The sequence below is a fragment of the Dermochelys coriacea genome, chromosome 10 (assembly GCF_009764565.3).
Source record: "Dermochelys coriacea isolate rDerCor1 chromosome 10, rDerCor1.pri.v4, whole genome shotgun sequence".
Lineage (NCBI taxonomy): Eukaryota > Metazoa > Chordata > Testudines > Dermochelyidae > Dermochelys > Dermochelys coriacea.
The window spans coordinates 76,790,497-76,808,349 of NC_050077.1; the positions used below are offsets into that span (position 1 = coordinate 76,790,497).

The 17,853-nt window shown below is 41.1% G+C and overlaps 1 protein-coding gene across 1 annotated transcript in view; it reads right to left on the reverse strand.

Annotated features, from left to right (window-relative positions):
• The window catches only part of IGF1R (insulin like growth factor 1 receptor), a 290,123-nt gene that overhangs the window by 17,125 nt on the left and 255,145 nt on the right, over positions 1-17,853 (reverse strand). The window contains 5 exon segments of the mRNA XM_038418287.2: positions 4,645-4,774; positions 6,146-6,305; positions 9,363-9,473; positions 9,839-10,068; positions 17,244-17,314. Coding sequence (XP_038274215.1) covers positions 4,645-4,774; positions 6,146-6,305; positions 9,363-9,473; positions 9,839-10,068; positions 17,244-17,314 — 702 coding nt within the window.

Sequence of the window (17,853 nt, forward strand, 5' to 3'; positions counted from 1 at the left end):
TAGAGCACATGACTTATGAGGAGAGGCTGAGGGAGCTGGGATTGTTTAGTCTGCAGAAGAGAAGAATGAGGGGGGATTTGATAGCTGCTTTCAACTACCTGAAAGGGGGTTTCAAAGAGGATGGCTCTAGACTGTTCTCAATGGTAGCAGATGACAGAACGAGGAGTAATGGTCTCAAGTTGCAATGGGGGAGGTTTAGATTGGATATTAGGAAAAACTTTTTCACTAAGAGGGTGGTGAAACACTGGAATGCGTTACCTAGGGAGGTGGTAGAATCTCCTTCCTTAGAGGTTTTTAAGGTCAGGCTTGACAAAGCCCTGGCTAGGATGATTTAACTGGGACTTGGTCCTGCTTTGAGCAGGGGGTTGGACTAGATGACCTTCTGGGGTCCCTTCCAACCCTGATATTCTATGATTCTATGATTAGATCAAGATGTACAATATCAACAATCTCTACAGGATTTAAGAGTCATCTCATTTACACACTGTTGAGCAGCAAAGAAGAACAATTCTATGCTTTCAAAATTAGATCCTTGTTTTCACCACTACTGCACCCAGCCCAACTTACTGGGCTGTGTGCTAGTAGTAAGGTGTGTGTTGTGAAAACAAGAGTTCAATATTATTAGGCAGTTATGGTAGAGTGCTTTTACATCTCAGGTTATCCACTATATCTAAAATGGGTTCCCGTTTAAACCAAAAATAACAAAAGGGTTTTGCAACTATGCAATTACATATGGAACAAAATAAAATAAAAATCTCTGCTCCACTTTTTGGTGCCTGACTGCTATTCTGATAGCCACAGGAAAGAGGCTACTAAGTTTATTTCCTGACTGCTACTTACACACTAGAGATTACACTGCAAGGAACAAATCTGCATTGCTCCTTTAAAATAGTTTAGCAGATCTAACAGAAATCCTAAATGGCAAAGACCTATCATACAGAAAGACTTTGTGGCTCTGGTTCCCAAAAGACACTGCATTAATTTTAAGATCTTAGCCCCTCCTTGCCGCCCAACAAAAAGTCTTTCCTAGTTACCTCATTCCTCAGTCTTTAAGAACAATAAAAAAGTGAATTACCAAACTAAACCCTCACCCTTCAAACCCTCCAGACACACTTTTACAGTTTGCCATTTCACCTGACAGCTTATAAATCCGGATGTCTGGACATTTGCAGTTTTCTCATTTTGACATTTGGCTTCTAAAAATGGCATCCAAGAATGTGGAATCTGATGTCACAATCGTCTCAGTATTTTTATTTTATGAAGCAAGGAAAACACCCACAAAAAATAGCCAAACACTATTGTTTGCATGAAGCAACTTCAAAGCCTGAATACTGAAAAGGAGAGTCAGGTGATTTTCCTGATATCAGGAGATCTTTAATGTATAGCATCTGGTCTGCTCTATATGCTATTTAAAACAGACTGGAATGGCTGTTTTACTCACAAGCAGATCAAATAAGACACTGAGTATTTCATGACAGTGATAAGTTGGGCTTCAGTGCTTTTGAGATGTTCAAAAGTTTAAATCTTTTGAATTTAAGGATTTTGGGTATGTGTGGTTGAATGCGAGGGTATGAAATATACTCTGATTACTAATACACATTATGTACACAGACACACACTATATTTCCCATATTTAACCATTCCTTCATACCTTGACAATTACACCTGCAAAGGAGAATTTAGAAAAATATTTTAGTTGTTTCTAGCATTAGACATTAAATAATCCTAAAGGAAATATTTTAGAAGGATAATAAGTATTCACAGAATCATAGGACAGGAAGGGACCTCAAGAGGTCATCTAGTCCAGTCCCTTGCAATCATGGCAGGACTAAATATTTATCTATACATCCCTGATAGAGTTTGTCTAACCTGCTCTTAAAAAATCTCCAATGATGGAAATTCCACAACCTCCGTAGGCAATTTATTCTGGTGTTTAACCACCCTGACAGTTAGGAAGTTTTTCCTAAGGTCCAACCTAAACCATCCTTGCTGCAATTTAAGCCCATTGCTTCTTGTCCTCTCTTCAAAGGTTAAGGAGAACAATTTTTCTCCCTCCTCCTTGTAACAACCTTTTATATACTTGAAAACCGTTATGTCCCCTCTCAGTCTTCTCTTCTCTGGACTAAACAAACCAATTTTTTTCAGCTTGCCCTCATAGGTCATGTTTTCTAGACCTTTAATAATTTTTGTTGCTCTTCTCGAGACTTTCTCCAGTTCGTCCAGATCTTTCCTAAAATGTGGTGCCCAAAGGTGATGAACTATTCCCGAAAGGTCATTTTTTTCTCTGGGTGAGTGTTATAATTTTTACACTGAATAGGGAGTTACAGAAAAGTATATGTAGTCAGCTCCCAAAAATTCTTTCCAAGGAAGCAAAGATCTATTTCTCAATGCTTCTGGAATTGGAAACTATGCATTCTGAAATATGCTCATTCACATAAACATCATGCCTGAATATTTCTAAGCTCTAAAGTTCCTCTTGTAAGAGCCGTAGTATAGTAGCATACAACTGACAATTTCTATTTTTACAAGCAGAAGTCTGTTATGCCAAAGAAATAATCTTTTTTAAGGTTGGTCTTTTCCAGCCTTGTCTTTGGTGATTTGCTTTCCCCCTCCGCTCCTTCTTTTGCAGCTGCTGCTAAGATACCTATATTTTGGGATTACATGGTTGTGCCACTGCTGAAGTGAAGTAGTGTTTGTTTGACCTTGCTTTGGATTGAGTAATGGTTTATATAGCTCTATATAGCGTATTCTCCCTCTGCTCCTCACAACACTGCCATGGTAAAGAATCACACACTTGTTTCGTGCCACTGATGTTTAAATGGCAGAAGTGGCTGCATTTTAAGCACTCATAAAACTTTCTGAAGTGGTATTTCTAAGGACATGGATATGTGGCAGAGTTAGATAACACACACAAGAGCACACCTCGGCCAAAGTTTACATGTACTGGATCACTATTTTACTTCTGATGATTAAATTCATGCCTTGTCTAGAATTTTTGTCTGTCATTTGAGTTTTGTTCAAGCACTATGCAGTTTAAGTGGTAGTTTTAAAGAGAAAAAGCTAAGCAAGTGGAATAAGCTGGATCATTTACCAAGGTGTAAGAACTGACTAACTATAGTTAGTCCTTGATGCAAGTGACAGCTGAGGACCACTGGCGGATTTACAAATTATTGGTTGGCAATAAGAATGGGTCAAAATCATGCTGCTCTGCTCTTCAATCTAGACCATCTCAATTCCAGATGGTTCAGTGTGTTTAGGTTTTTTGGATGATATATTAATCTGAAGTTCTGTCTTCTCTGTGAGGACTTCACTGGTCCCAAAATACTCTTATTACCCCCCCCAAAAGAAGGGGGGGTAAGATTGCTAGCAATACACTCCTTTGTCATGTTAGCTGGTTGTCACACAGAGGAGGCTGTTTTCACTGGTGCTATTTATGTACCTAAGTTGTAATGAAAGGTGCTATAGGAATCCAACTATTACTGCATGTACAATAACACCACGTGGCTAAAATGGCAAATTTAACTTCTACAGTGATTGCTTTTCCCTAGAGTAGTTAGAGGGTTTGGCTGGATTCAGTCTGTGTCATTTCTAAGCAACACACATTTTCATAGGTTGAAGGGTTAGTAGATTTATAAAGAAGTTATGAACTATGCCAAAAAAACCCTCTTGCTTTCCTTTGTCATAACTTCAATTACAAAACTTTCACTCAAAGCTGATGCTGTGTAGAACTACAATCCACTGACTGCAAAACATCCAAGCTGTTTAAAAGTCACATAGTTTACTACGTAAATAATTTTTCTACTGACTTCCAGACATTTGAAGGCAATCAGCTGCCAATTCTGTAACACACCAGCAGTAAAACCTCTTGCTAGGAAGGCAGAGCAACCAAGACAGACTTAGAAATGTAGGTTTGCCAGCACATATTAATCTCTTGCCAGTCCCTCCATTTACTTTCAGAAGCTGGGCACCTATCCTCAAACCTTTGAGAAGGAAAAAAAAGTTGTTCCCAGAGTATTTTTTTCTAAAAGGCATATTTTGATATTTCCTGTACAGCTCTATTATTAACTTCCTGGCATGGCTATTATGCAATACTTTTTCTTTAAAGAATCTTGTAATATTGGAGTGAAACAGTGTGCAAAGAATAAGTCAGTGCATTCTAGCTTCTCTACTTCCTAGGTAAGAAAACTGTGTTACGTACACAGAAGAATTTGATAAGAATCAGGTCAAAGAATCTGAGTGTATATTTGACACCTTTCGATGCTTTTCTCAGAGGAGGAGGTAAGCGTAGTCAACAAGCCATAGATTTTTGCTATGAGTGGTTGATTCCCTATCCCTGAAGGAAGCAAGTATCCTCTCCAAACTCTGACTATACCTTCAGTCTCAGGAAGACACCTTCAGCTCCCAAGGATTTTAATGGGAGCCATGCATGCATCTGAGAATAGAATATGGCGTAAAGGGTTTCTGATGGACAATTTGCAGTGGGGACAGCGTAAAGCAGAGTGACTCATGGTCAGTAAAATTGGGGTGGAGGGGGAGAAGCAGAGCCTTTGAAGACTTAGTAAACCAGAGGTGTCGGTTTTATCCATAAAAAACAGGCCAAAAGAAGAGTAGATAAACTGTTTTTAAAAGTCCCTGTTTTGTTACCAGACGTCTGAATGTGTTGTGAAGACTCCATCCTTCAGTGACTCTGGGGACATCCAACGCACAGGAAGCAAACCTTTCCCTCCTTTCCGATAGTAATCTGTCTCGTAGATATCTCTGGTCATGCCAAAATCTGGAACGTAGGGAATAAAACATGTGTCCACAGGCCAGGATAATTAACATGTCCCAAAGAACCTGCCCAACTGAGAATCACTGCTTCAGCACAAAGTATTTGTGATTTCTCAGCATAATGGTTTACTTCATCAGAGATATACTACATATATATGTACCTGGTCTCCCAGGGTTTGGTCTCACTCTCACTGAAATCAAAAGGAATCTTCCCATTGACTGGGAAGAGAACTGGGTCATGAGTAGGTTTGAATGATTGCATGTATGGGCATTCTAGAACTGGTCTAGCAGCAGTACTGTCGGGTCAGCGCGGGCATTGCCTAGTTCAATGAAGAGCAAGAACAGTTCCTGCCTACTTTAGGGACAGCTCTGGCCAGTGCCTTCAGGTTATCACGTTCAGCACAAATTCACACCCAAGATAAAATAAGCAAAATTATTTTTTCAATATATCTACACGATGACACGCTAGGCTCTTTGTACACTGAACTTGGATTCTTTTCCTCTAAAAATCTCAGAAGAAACATGCACTTTTTACCATAGCACTTTGCGCTGGTACCTTTTATCTCATGATTGCAAATGGTTTTTATTTTTGGAGATAAGCCAGCCCGCCCCCAAAGCTAATTCAATTTCCTTTCATAGCTTCTATTTCAGATCTCATGGAAGACTATGCTGTTCCTTCCCAGAAAGCTCAAGAAGGTAAACTTTGAACTCGGACCAAATCCCTGACAGTGAAAACTCAGATGGACTTAACTATGAGCACATTTAAGTGTTTGCACAACTCGGGCCTAACATTGTCCATCTGCCTTGTGCTTAACTCTGCCAAACTAAATTCCAGAAAATATTTTGTTATTAATCACCACATCCAAAATGTTGGGCTCTGGATAAACAGGTTTAACCCAATAATTTTTATTTGGTTTGTGGATTAATCCAAATTAACGTGATTTGATGGTAACTGAGCTATTATCGTTAAACAGCCGCCCTTGCTGCTGAAATTGCAAGGTGAAGGTGCAATTCACTTCCCAACAAACTCAAAACAGAGTGAAGTGCAGAGAGGGGAGGGGAGAATTTCTCAACACTGGTCCATCCTCTTGGCTGTTACAGCAGCGTGGGGCTGGGAAGAGTGGCTGCTGCTCCTTCGTGCTCTTTGTTCAGTCTGTCACAATGGGCACAAATGAGGTTGTTTCAATTCAGTGCTGAGTGCTCCCTGACCTGGAACTGTAGTGAGTCCTCAGATGGAACATATTCATCCCCCAGAATCAAATACTTGACTTAGTAACAATTTAAGAAAATTAAGGTGCCTTTTTCAATGCTGACTGTAGGATTATACTCCCGTTTCATCTGATCTTAAGGAAGAAAAAAGGAAAGAAAAAAGCACCTCCAATTTTTACAGTGAAGTCTTCAGCCACCATGCAATTCCTTGCAGCGAGATCCCTGTGCACAAATTTGTTGGCGTTGAGGTATGCCATGCCGTCAGCAATCTCTCCTGCCATCTGAATCATCTTCTTCAGAGTTGGAGGTGACTGACCTGGGTTATTCTGAGCAAGAATAAGTAGGTAGAAGTGTGAGGCAGGGGGGAAGAAATTGTTTCCACTTCAAAAACTGCAACATGCATTTCTTAATCAGATCATCAGAAGTCAGTCTGACATGACACTAGGACCAGTCTGAACAAAAACTTATGATTATGAAGATCATACCATCTGCTTAGTGGGAAACTCTTGTCTTCTTTCTCCACCCACATAAAGCTTGGTTACAATTAGCTCCTGTATAGTAACACATTCTATTTTGGGGAATACAAACAAGTTTTGCTTTAAACTGGTCATTTTTGCTATTAAAGTTCTCCTAAAAGTTTTAAGAAATAACCTTCTCGCATTACTTCAGAATTGTATACTGATTGTGCTACTATCAGCATAAACAAAACAGAAAATGTTACAAGATACTGTTAACTTATTTCTCCTGACATCGAATGATGTGATTCCTCTTGAATTACTTATATATTCCTGCAAAAGGGGAAAAAAAGCCCTTTAGATAATTTTCGTAAAATAGATTCACTCATGATCATCAACCAAAGGTATATGCAGCTTTTACTACCACAGCTATTAGCTGTACTATGCTGGAGGGCAACATCTGAGATGGTTGCATATACCTCAGCACATCACGCTGTGGCTTAACATCTGCCACTGCAAATTTGACAAAGACTTATACCTCTGGCTAAAGGATAAGCAGTATTGGATAGTGGGTTGAGCAGGAAAGTAGAAGGTAGAACTCCTGAGCAGATCAAATTGTGGTGGGGAGGGGAGAGAAAGGGAGTTTGAGAGGGAAGGAGTTAATGATACTTATCTATAGTTGATGGTGTTTCAGGTTTATGATGATTGTTCAGCACTTTCAAAATATGTGTTAAATATTTATTATTTTGAGTCTCTCCACTCCTTTTCTGGGAATCTTTCCAAGTTCCCCAGTTCCTAAATGCAACGGATCTCAAAGCAAAGGACCCACAGGGATCTAAGGAAACCTGGAAAAATTCATCTATCTGAATGAAGGTATGCAATCATTATACCTTACTGACAGCAAGGACCAATGTAAGCTGGACCCTTTGTGGAAGGGCCATGACTGTGTGGTGAAACCAATGGCTCAAGAACCTATGGCAGTCAGTCAGGAAGGAGTCAGGAAGGAGCCAATCCACTGCACATATCCAGAACAAAGAGTTAAGTACGAGAAGCATTGTAACATACAGTAACTCCTCGCTTAAAGTCATCCTGGTTAACGTTGTTTCGTTGCTGATCTATTAGAAACATACTCATTTAAAGTTGCACAATGTTTGCTTATAATGTTGTTTGGCCGTGGGGGCTAGGAACCAGGGTCGGCCAACAGCCCCCCTATCAGCTCCCCTCCACCGCCTCCCGCCCGCAAGCAGCCCTGTGAATCAGCAACTTCCCCTCTCTGTCCCAGCGCCTCCTGCTCGCAGCAATCAATTTTCAAGGGGGGGGGGGGAGAGACAGACACCACGACGACAATAAGTCAGCATGCAGAAGAGAAAAACAGACAAAACAGTACTCCTTTTCGGTAATTCTCTTGTTTATAATATCACTGCTCCCTGTCTCCAAAGTCTACTGAATTTCATTACCTTTGCTCTTGATAAGCTCCTCAATATGACCCAGGACCTGTACTTTTACAAAGAAGCCTTGGCCTCAGTGCTAAGAAACTAGCCCAATCCTTATGTAATCCATATTCCCGTTAAATGATGGGGTACAGAAAAGTGTTTTTCAACAACCTGCCTTTTGTTTCATAAAATGCCCTTCATTTTACACCCAAGTTTCATTCACATGAACCAGGTGTTTTCTCTCTGTTGCTGTAAATTGTTTACATCACAAATGCTGCATTGTGAAACTGACAGTCACAAAAAAGTGCTGAGTCCATTTTATACATGGCCAACATTAATTTGAGCAGGAAGTGGCCTATAACATTATTTCCTAACCTTTTGGGCCCTGTAATGTACGTGAGTGATTTTATCTATTAGACTGACAGGGCTGAATATTAAACATCCTGTGCATGACTAAATATTTGTGTTTATTGCAAAGTGCTCATTCATAATTTATGTCAAAACCAAAGGGGCTTCATCCAAGAGCAATTACCCTTCTCATGCATTTTTTTCAATGACTGTCCTGTTTTGCAGCTTTTTCAAGAGTCAGATTAGGCAAAAAAAATGCAATTCAAACCTGAAGAACAGGCACTCAGTGACAGAGGTGGGACATAAGTGTGCTATGGCACACATCATTCTACCGTCCCTGTTAAAAATGCTCTTTTGGCACAAGGAGCAGCAGATCACAGAACCGCTGGAGTTTCATTAACAGAGCTCAAAGAGAAAAAAAGATAATTGTGAGAAAGAAAATAAATGTCATTCTGTATATAAGTATTTACCTCCTTAAATGCACAGGTCGGACACAGGGAAGTGAGCAAAGCGGGACAAGAACTCAGAGAAGGTTCTGAAGAGCCCTGGGCATGAACACCCCGGAAAGGACAGCAGTGAAGTGATGAAGCTGATTGCTCAGTTACTGGGCTCCTATTATAGCTAGTAATGAAGGTTAGCGCCAGCAGGGCAAGTAAACTATGCACGACATTTAGTTCACAGATTAAAAAGAAAAAACGAGGAAAATTACGGGACACAATGAAGATACCAGTTGGCTTTAACACGAGGAGTGAACTAGAGCTAGTCCTGCATTTCTGCAATGGTCTCCTTTTAGATAATGTGTAATTTAACAAAGACAGGGCCACAGCCTTTAAAATAAAGGGGGTGGAGGAAATAAGATCTGATTAAAGTGAGACACACAAAAAGGTCCGCAGAAACCTGCTAACCTACGCATCAGAAAGCCTGGGATATTGCGTACTGAAGCACAGACCAGTGAGACTCAGCAGCTGTGCCAAGCCAGTGCAGGTAACTGGGCCAATGTGCGTGAGGAAGGTTTACATCAGAAACCACTAACAAGGACAGCTGCTCCAAACAAGGAAGGAGACTGACAGCATGAGCAAGTTTGGGGTGTTGAACTCATTACCTTTTCTTGCAAGTGGAGGAAAAAAACCCCAACCCATACACGTACCTCTGTGTCTGGCCGCAGAGATCTCAGATAACTCTTGAGATCCCCGCGTGTCATGAGCTCCATGATAACCAGTGTTGGTTGGCCTTGCGAGACAACTCCAAGCAGCCGCACCTGAAAGAGAAAAATTAAGATTATCCAGCAGATATGGCTAATTATTACTGGGGAAATTATTAAGAATTAAAAGCCTGGTTATTAACTAAGAGTGGCCCCAGTCTGGAACTAACACTCACAAATCTTGGGAAGAGTTGGGAAAAGATTTCGATCCAAACTCTGTGGCAGCAGCCATCCCTATGAATGCATTATCACGACGCACATTGTGAGAGCCGTGTGATGAGGAAGCACTTTCCTTTAGCATGCTGCTTTAGGTGGTCTTGACTCTTGGTATCATGGAGTCAATCAAGCCTGGCACTTGATGCCATTATACCAGTAACTATGGTTATGTTCAGGGAAGCTGTGCTCAATTTCAAGCAACTTACCACATGATGACAATTGAACTCCTTCATGACTGAGGCCTCATTTAAGAACTCTATCCGTTCACGCATGCTTGCAGACTCATTGACAGTTTTGATGGCCACTCTAGTTTCTGGCTCGTCCTTCACCACTCCCTTAGCTATTCCCTCGTAAACCATTCCAAAGGAGCCCTGCCCAAGCTCCCGGCACATGGTGATCTTCTCACGGGGCACTTCCCATTCATCCGGAACATACACTAGAGTTAAAGAGAAAAGCCAATGACATTCCACACACAGTTGTGCAAACAGGGAGAAGACTTGTGGCTTCAAGATAAAAAAAACAAACCAAAAAATCAATTGTGAGTAGCAAAAAGCACACAGCATGAGGACATAAGCATCAAGCTACATATGCAATTGTTTCCATGGTCTTCACAGACAGTCTACATACCTTAGGTTTTTACATAGCACCTAGAGACTCAAGATTTTTTTCTCCCCTCTCTAGCAGTCAAAGGAACAAGCTACAATTCCAAACATCAGTGCTTTATGTTGCCATCATGACTACCAAGATAGCTCTCCTGAGATGACCTTCAGCAAAGGCCATCAACTTCATGGCAAGTTTCAGTTCTATCTAGGATTTTGATTATTTGATTGTTCCCAGCCTAAGGCATACACAAATCTTAAAGGATGGCGACTGCGGTGGAGAAAAGGAAGCATAACTGTGAGCTGTAGCTCACGAATGCTTATGCTCAAATACATTTGTTATTCAAATAAAATAAAATAAACTAAGGTGCCTCAAATAAACTAAGGTGCCACAAGTACTCCTTTTCTTTATGGCTCTAGCATAATGGAAAATGACGAGGGAACAACTATGTGCAAGCTCAGTATACAAAACGTGAGTTGCAAAGCCAACCACGGTGCGTAGAAGCATGGTGCAGCAGGCTTTTTCTGGTAACTTTTCCTTTTAGATTCCTCCATGCAGCATCAAACAACATGCATACTTTCAACTCTGCGTCTGGAGATGCATCCTCTATCAGGGATTGATTTATAACTACAGGGGAATGGACTAACAGGCTGTTTACATCACTTCTGATCACTCACACCCAAAGCCTATTGCTCCCACAAAGACAGGACTTGTGCAGTAGTGACCCTTTGATAGGAAGCACACAGAAGACCTCCCTGCTGGGAGGGATTATTGCTACAGGCAAGAAAACATCTGAGCTAGGATTGCTCCTGCTGCAGCCGCCTGTCAATCACCAAGGGAGGATGCAGAACAGCCACCAGCTCTGGACTGGTGCAATTAGCGAATGCTAACAGACCTTTAAAATGGTGCTACTGTAACAAGCAGCAGAGAAGAAGAAGGGAGACAGCTGCCTCCCTTGCAGAAATTGTTAGCTTTCGGGAACTTTCAGCTCTTGTAGACAGATTAAAGCACACTGTCTGGCTTGACCCTAAAGAGGGGAGTCAATGTCTCAAGCAGGCACCTTTGAAGTCCTGTTCTCCTCCTTCACTACTAACAAGAACTTTGCAAATATTTAATCTATACAGCATGCACACACACATTGCTTTGATTGTAGAAAAATTTAATTCTAGATATTTTTAACAGATTAATTCTGGGTCACTGGATAATTATTAAAGGCTCTCCAGTATGTGCAACACCCAGGCAGGCGCTAAAAGAGTCATGGTCTTGCCCCACTCACCTGAGGACTTATTGGAAGTTAAATCCTGAGTTGAGATCTGCTATAAGTGTATGGTGTAATGTGCAGTAAAAATCTGGCTCTAAGGCCACTCAAACTCATTCCATATGCCACCCGCAAAGCCCTTTCATTTTCTACTCTTTGCTTCTTGAGGATTCTGAAATTCAGAAGTGATTGTGCACTAGTTATCCTAAATTAAAACTCCACTTAGCTACAAGCTTTAATCACTGAACAGTCAGCTTTAATTCTCACTAATCCTTTGACTGAACGTAACTTCATTGGCATTTCCCTGCTAGGGATTTTCAGGATATTCCAAGTATGGTGAAGCACCAGGAAGTTTTCACAATCGCTGAACTAGCTCATCATTCCTCCTTAAACGTAAAATCCAACAGTCAGCAGTAAATCGAGTTGTTGCAGGAGGGTGTGTCCAAAATATACTTCAAACTTAACAACCTAGAGCTACAGAATTTTTTTTTTTTTTTTTTAAACTGGCTCACTCAAGTTTTATGAAAATCTTGGTGGGGTTTCTTGGGGGTGGTTGCACTACTGACAGCTGCAAATATTTCACTTGAAACAAATGGAACTTAAATCCGAAGCAGGACTTTGTTAGTCTCTAAGGTGCCACAAGTACTCCTTCTCTTTTTCGAATAGAGACTAACACGGCTGCAACTCTGAAATCCATTTATTTATTTATGTATTGATTTGTTTGTTTCAAAGTCAGGAAGGGTAGTCACTATGATGCCCCTTCTTCTAGCCTCTCCCTATATTTAAAAGATGAGGTCCTCAGCCCCTAACTGCAGGCCATATACATGATATAAAAGGGACACAGGGAGCCTTAATAGCCCAACACAGTATCTGACTTTGGCGCAAGGGCTGTATCTCACTGTGTGATGGCACAGTGCTTAGCACAATGGAGTCCTGATCTCAGTTGGGGTTTTTAGGTGCTACCAGAATACAAATATCTATCTATATTTTGAGATGAGAATTTAAGAACAGTTACAAGTATATAAAATCAAGTTGAAACTAGCATGAAAGATTTGTTTCATCAGCTAGAGAACAACCCTCCTCCTTTATATTACAGGATATGAACACAAAGGGATACAGATTATTTTAAACATGTGTACTTGTTTCCACATACAATTTCCACCTGTGAAGTGTCTGACGGCCCACAGCACTATTTACCTGCATCTTCAAATGTGAAAATTCTTTTGACTGTCTTATTGTTCTACAAATTAGAAGGACCAGTAGTTTAATAAAGGAGTAATCGCAACTAGTTTTAGTATTTAGATTTGTTTTAAAATTTCAGAAGCTTATATAGCAGCATCGCTTGCCCCATAACCTCAGCCATGCAGAATACAATGCCATCCACAGCCTCAGAAACAACTCTCAGGTTTCAGAGTAGCAGCCGTGTTAGTCTGTATTCGCAAAAAGAAAAGGAATACTTGTGGCACCTTAGAGACTAACAAATTTATTAGAGCATAAGCTTTCGTGAGCTACAGCTCACTTGCTCACGAAAGCTTATGCTCTAATAAATTTGTTAGTCTCTAAGGTGCCACAAGTACTCCTTTTCTTTTTTAGAAACAACTCTGACATCATAATCAAAAAGGCTGATAAAGGAGGTGCTGTTGTCATCATGAATAGGTCGGAATATAGATTCATAGATACTAAGGTCAGAAGGGACCATTCTGATCATCTAGTCCGACCTCCTGCACAGCGCAGGCCACAGAATCTCACCCACCCACTCCTATGAAAAACCTCACCCATGTCTGAGCTATTGAAGTCCTTAAATCATGGTTCAAAGACTTCAAGGAGCAGAGAAGCCTCCCTCAAGTCAACCATGCCCCATGCTACAGAGGAAGGCGAAAAACCTCCAGGGCCTCTCCAATCTGCCCTGGAGGAAAATTCCTTCCCGACCCCAAATATGGCAATCAGCTAAACCCTGAGCATATGGGCAAGATTCACCAGCCAGATACCCAGGAAAGAATTTTCTATAGTAACTCAGATCCCATCCATCTAATATCCCATCTCAGGGGATTTGGCCTATTTACCCTGAATATTTAAAGATCAATTACTTATCAAAATCCCATTATCCCATCATACCATCTCCTCCATAAACTTATCGAGTAGAATCTTAAAACCAGATAGATCTTTTGCCCCCACTGCTTCCCTTGGAAGGCTATTCCAAAACTTCACTCCTTTGATGGTTAAAAACCTTCGTCTGATTTCAAGTCTAAACTTCCTGGTGGCCAGTTTATACCCATTTGTTCTTGTGTCCACATTGGTGCTGAGCTGAAATAATTCTTCTCCCTCTCCTATATTTATCCCTCTGATATATTAATAGAGAGCAATCATATCTCCCCATAACCTTCTTTTAGTTAGGCTAAACAAGCCAAGCTCCTTAAGTCTCCTTTCATAAGACAAGTTTTCCATTCCTCGGATCATCCTAGTAGCCCTTCTCTGTACCTGCTCCAGTTTGAATTCATCCTTTTTAAACATGGGAGACCAGAACTGCACACAGTATTCTAGGTGAGGTCTCACCAGTGCCTTGTATAACGGTACTAAAACCTCCTTATCCCTACTGGAAATGCCTCTCCTGATGCATCCCAAAACCGCATTAGCTTTTTTCACAGCCATATCACATTGGCAGCTCATAGTCATCCTATGATCAACCAATACTCCAAGGTCCTTCTCCTCTTCCGTTACTTCTAATTGATGCGTCCCCAACTTATAGCTAAAATTCTTGTTATTAATCCCTAAATGCATAACCTTACACTTCTCACTATTAAATTTCATCCTATTACTATTACTCCAGTTTACAAGGTAATCCAGATCCTCCTGTATAATATCCCGATCCTTCTCCGAATTGGCAATACCTCCCAGCTTTGTATCATCTGCAAACTTTATTAGCACACTCCCACTTTTTGTGCCAAGGTCAGTAATAAAAAGATTAAATAAGATTGGTCCCAAAACCGATCCCTGAGGAACTCCACTGGTAACCTCCCTCCAACTTGACAGTTTGCCTTTCAGTAGGACCCGTTGCAGTCTCCCCTTTAACCAATTCCTTATCCACCTTTTGATGTTCATATTGATCCCCATCTTCTCCAATTTAACTAATAATTCCCCATGTGGCACGGTATCAAATGCCTTACTGAAATCTAGGTAAATTAGATCCACTGCATTTCCTTTATCTAAAAAGTCTTACTTTTTCAAAAAAGGAGATTAGGTTGGTTTGGCACGATCTACCTTTTGTAAAACCATGTTGTATTTTGGAATATGAACAAGAGGCTGCTAGGCAGCTCTCCCACACCACTTTCTACAAGCCATTACCCTCTGATCCCATGGAGGGTTACCAAAAGAAACTACACCATTTGCTCAAGAAAGGCCCTAAAAAAGCACAAGAACAAATCTGAACAGTCACACCCCTAGAATCCCGACCAGGGGTATTCTATCTGCTACCCAAGATCCATAAACCTGGAAATCCTGGAAGCCCCATCATCTCAGGCATTGGCACACTGACAGCAGGATTGTCTGACTATGTAGACTCCCTCCTCAGGCCCTATGCTCCCAGCGCTCCCAGCTATCTTAGAGACACCACTGACTTCCTGAGAAAAACTACAATCCATCGGTGATCTTCCTGAAAACACCATCCTAGCCACTATGGATGTAGAAGCCTCTACACCAACATTCCACACAAAGATGGACTACAAGCCGTCAGGAACAGTATCCCCGATAATGTCACAGCTAACCTGGTGGCTGAAATTTGTGACTTTGTCCTCACCCATAACTATTTCACATTTGGGGACAATGTATACCTTCAAATCAATGGCACTGCAATGGATACCCACATGGCCCCACAGTATGCCAACATTTTTATGGCTGACTTAGAACAACGCTTCCTCAGCTCTCATCCCCTAATGCCCCTACTCTACTTGCGCTACATTGATGACATCTTCATCATCTGGACCCATGGAAAAGACACCCTTGAGGAATTCCACCATGATTTCAACAATTTCCATCCCACCATCATCCTCAGCCTGGACCAGTCCACACAAGAGATCCATTTTCTGGACACTACGGTGCTAACAAGCGATGGTCACATAAACACCACCCAATACTGGAAACCTACTGACTGCTGTGCTTTTCTACATACCTCCAGCTTTCATCCAGACCACACCACACGATCCAATGTCTACAGCCAAACTCTATGATACAACCGCATTTGCTCCAACCCCTCAGACAGAGACAAACACCTACAAGATCTCTATCAAGCATTCTTACAACTACAATACCCACCTGCTGAAGGGAAGAAACAGACTGACAAAGCCAAAGAGTACCCAGAAGTTACCTACTACAGGACAGGCCCAACGAAGAAAATAACAGAACACCACTAGCCATCACCTTCAGGCCCCAACTAAAACCTCTCCAATGCATCATCAAGGATCTACAACCTATCCTGAAGGATGACCCATCGCTCTCACAGATCTTGGGAGATAGGCCAGTTCTTGCTTACAGACAGCCCCCCAATCTGAAGCAAATACTCACCAGCAACCACACACCACACAACAAAACCACTAACCCAGGAACCTATCCTTGCAACAAAGCCCATTGCCAACTCTGCCCACCTATCTATTCAGGGGACACTATCATAAGGTCAAATCACATCAGCCTCTCTATCAGAGACTCGTTCACCTGCACATCTACCAATGTGATATATGCCATCATGTTCCAGCAATGCCCCTCTGCCATGTACATTGGTCAAACTGGACAGTCTCTACGTAAAAGAATAAATGGACACAAATCAGAAGACAAGAACTAGAACATTCAAAAACCAGTTGGAGAACACTTCAATCTCTTTGGTCACTCGATTACAGACCTAAAAGTGGCAATTCTTCAACAAGAAAAAAAACTTCAAAAACAGACTCCAACGAGAAACTGCTGAATTGGAATTAATTTGCAAACTGGACACAATTAACTTAGGCTTGAATAAAGACTGGGAGTGGATGTGTCATTACACAAAGTAAAACTATTTCCCCAACTTTATTTCCCCACCCCACCCCCCACTGTTCCTCACATGTTCTTGTCAAGTGCTGGAAATGGCCCACCTTGATTATTACTACAAAAGGTTTTTTCCAGCTCTGATCTCCTGCTGGTAATAGCTCACCTTACCTGATCACTCTTGTTACAGTGTATATGGCAACACCCGTTATTTCATGTTCTCTGTGTATATAAATCTCCCCACTGTATTTTCCACTGCATGCATCTGATGAAGTGAGTTGTAACTCATGAAAGCTTATGCTCAGATAAGTTTGTTAGTCTCTAAGGTGCCACAAGTACTCCTTTTCTTTTTGCAGATACAGACTAACATGGCTGCTACTCTGAAACCTATCGAAGACAGGTTTTCATGAACTAATTTTCCATTTCAGTTAAAACAACTAAACAATAACACTAGACAAATGGATGAGAATCCAAACGTGAAACTGCTCTGTCTAGTTTGACTGACTGAGCAAATTGCAAGAAGACATAAAACTTTTAAAAAATATTGTTTCAGTTAACTGTGGTGGCATTATACATTCCCACTGTTAGACTATCAATATGTGAGTAATATAGGTAAAGCAAGCAGAGTTTTAGGTTGATTGTGTCCTATTATATCTCTGCATCTTTCAAAACGGGGCTTAACCTGATCTCATGAAACAGAATATATTAAAGTAAAAGCATCAGAAGCTCAAGGCCACACTTACCATCAGAAGCACTGAAGTACTCAGGGTTCACAGAAGCATAAAGCACTCCATTGCCTAGTCGGTCACTATTCCTGTCAAAACACAAGTTTATTTTTTTCATCCTTAAAAACACAACTAACATTTCCAATCCTCCTCTTCCTTGGCTTTTCCCTTATTTGCTCCACCACATGTCCTGTTGCTTCTTAAATGTGGCATGTGGAGGGGTTTTCAGATGAGATGAGAGAGGAACTGACTTTGTTGATCTAACAGAGTTCTTGTTCTACCTGCATATGTCAACACAGACCACACCAACTGAGAAAATGGCCTGAACAGTCTTCCTGGGAGACCCCCTCCCCCAATTCCGTTCCAGTCCTCTTTATACCATATCTGCACCACAGAAGAATGAATATGAAACATTTTAAATGTGCTAGGTTGTCAGCAACCTATTTTATGGTCCAGTACTGGTACATTTATAAACTATCATCAAGGCTATGCAAAGATGACCAAACATTTCATTCCCTGGGCTGGAGCAGGCTTGGGATGAGTTTGCACAGTTTGTACAAGATAAAGGTTGGGCGAGAGAGGGGTGTCAATCAGCAAACCTATAATGCCAGAATAAACAGCGCCAGTA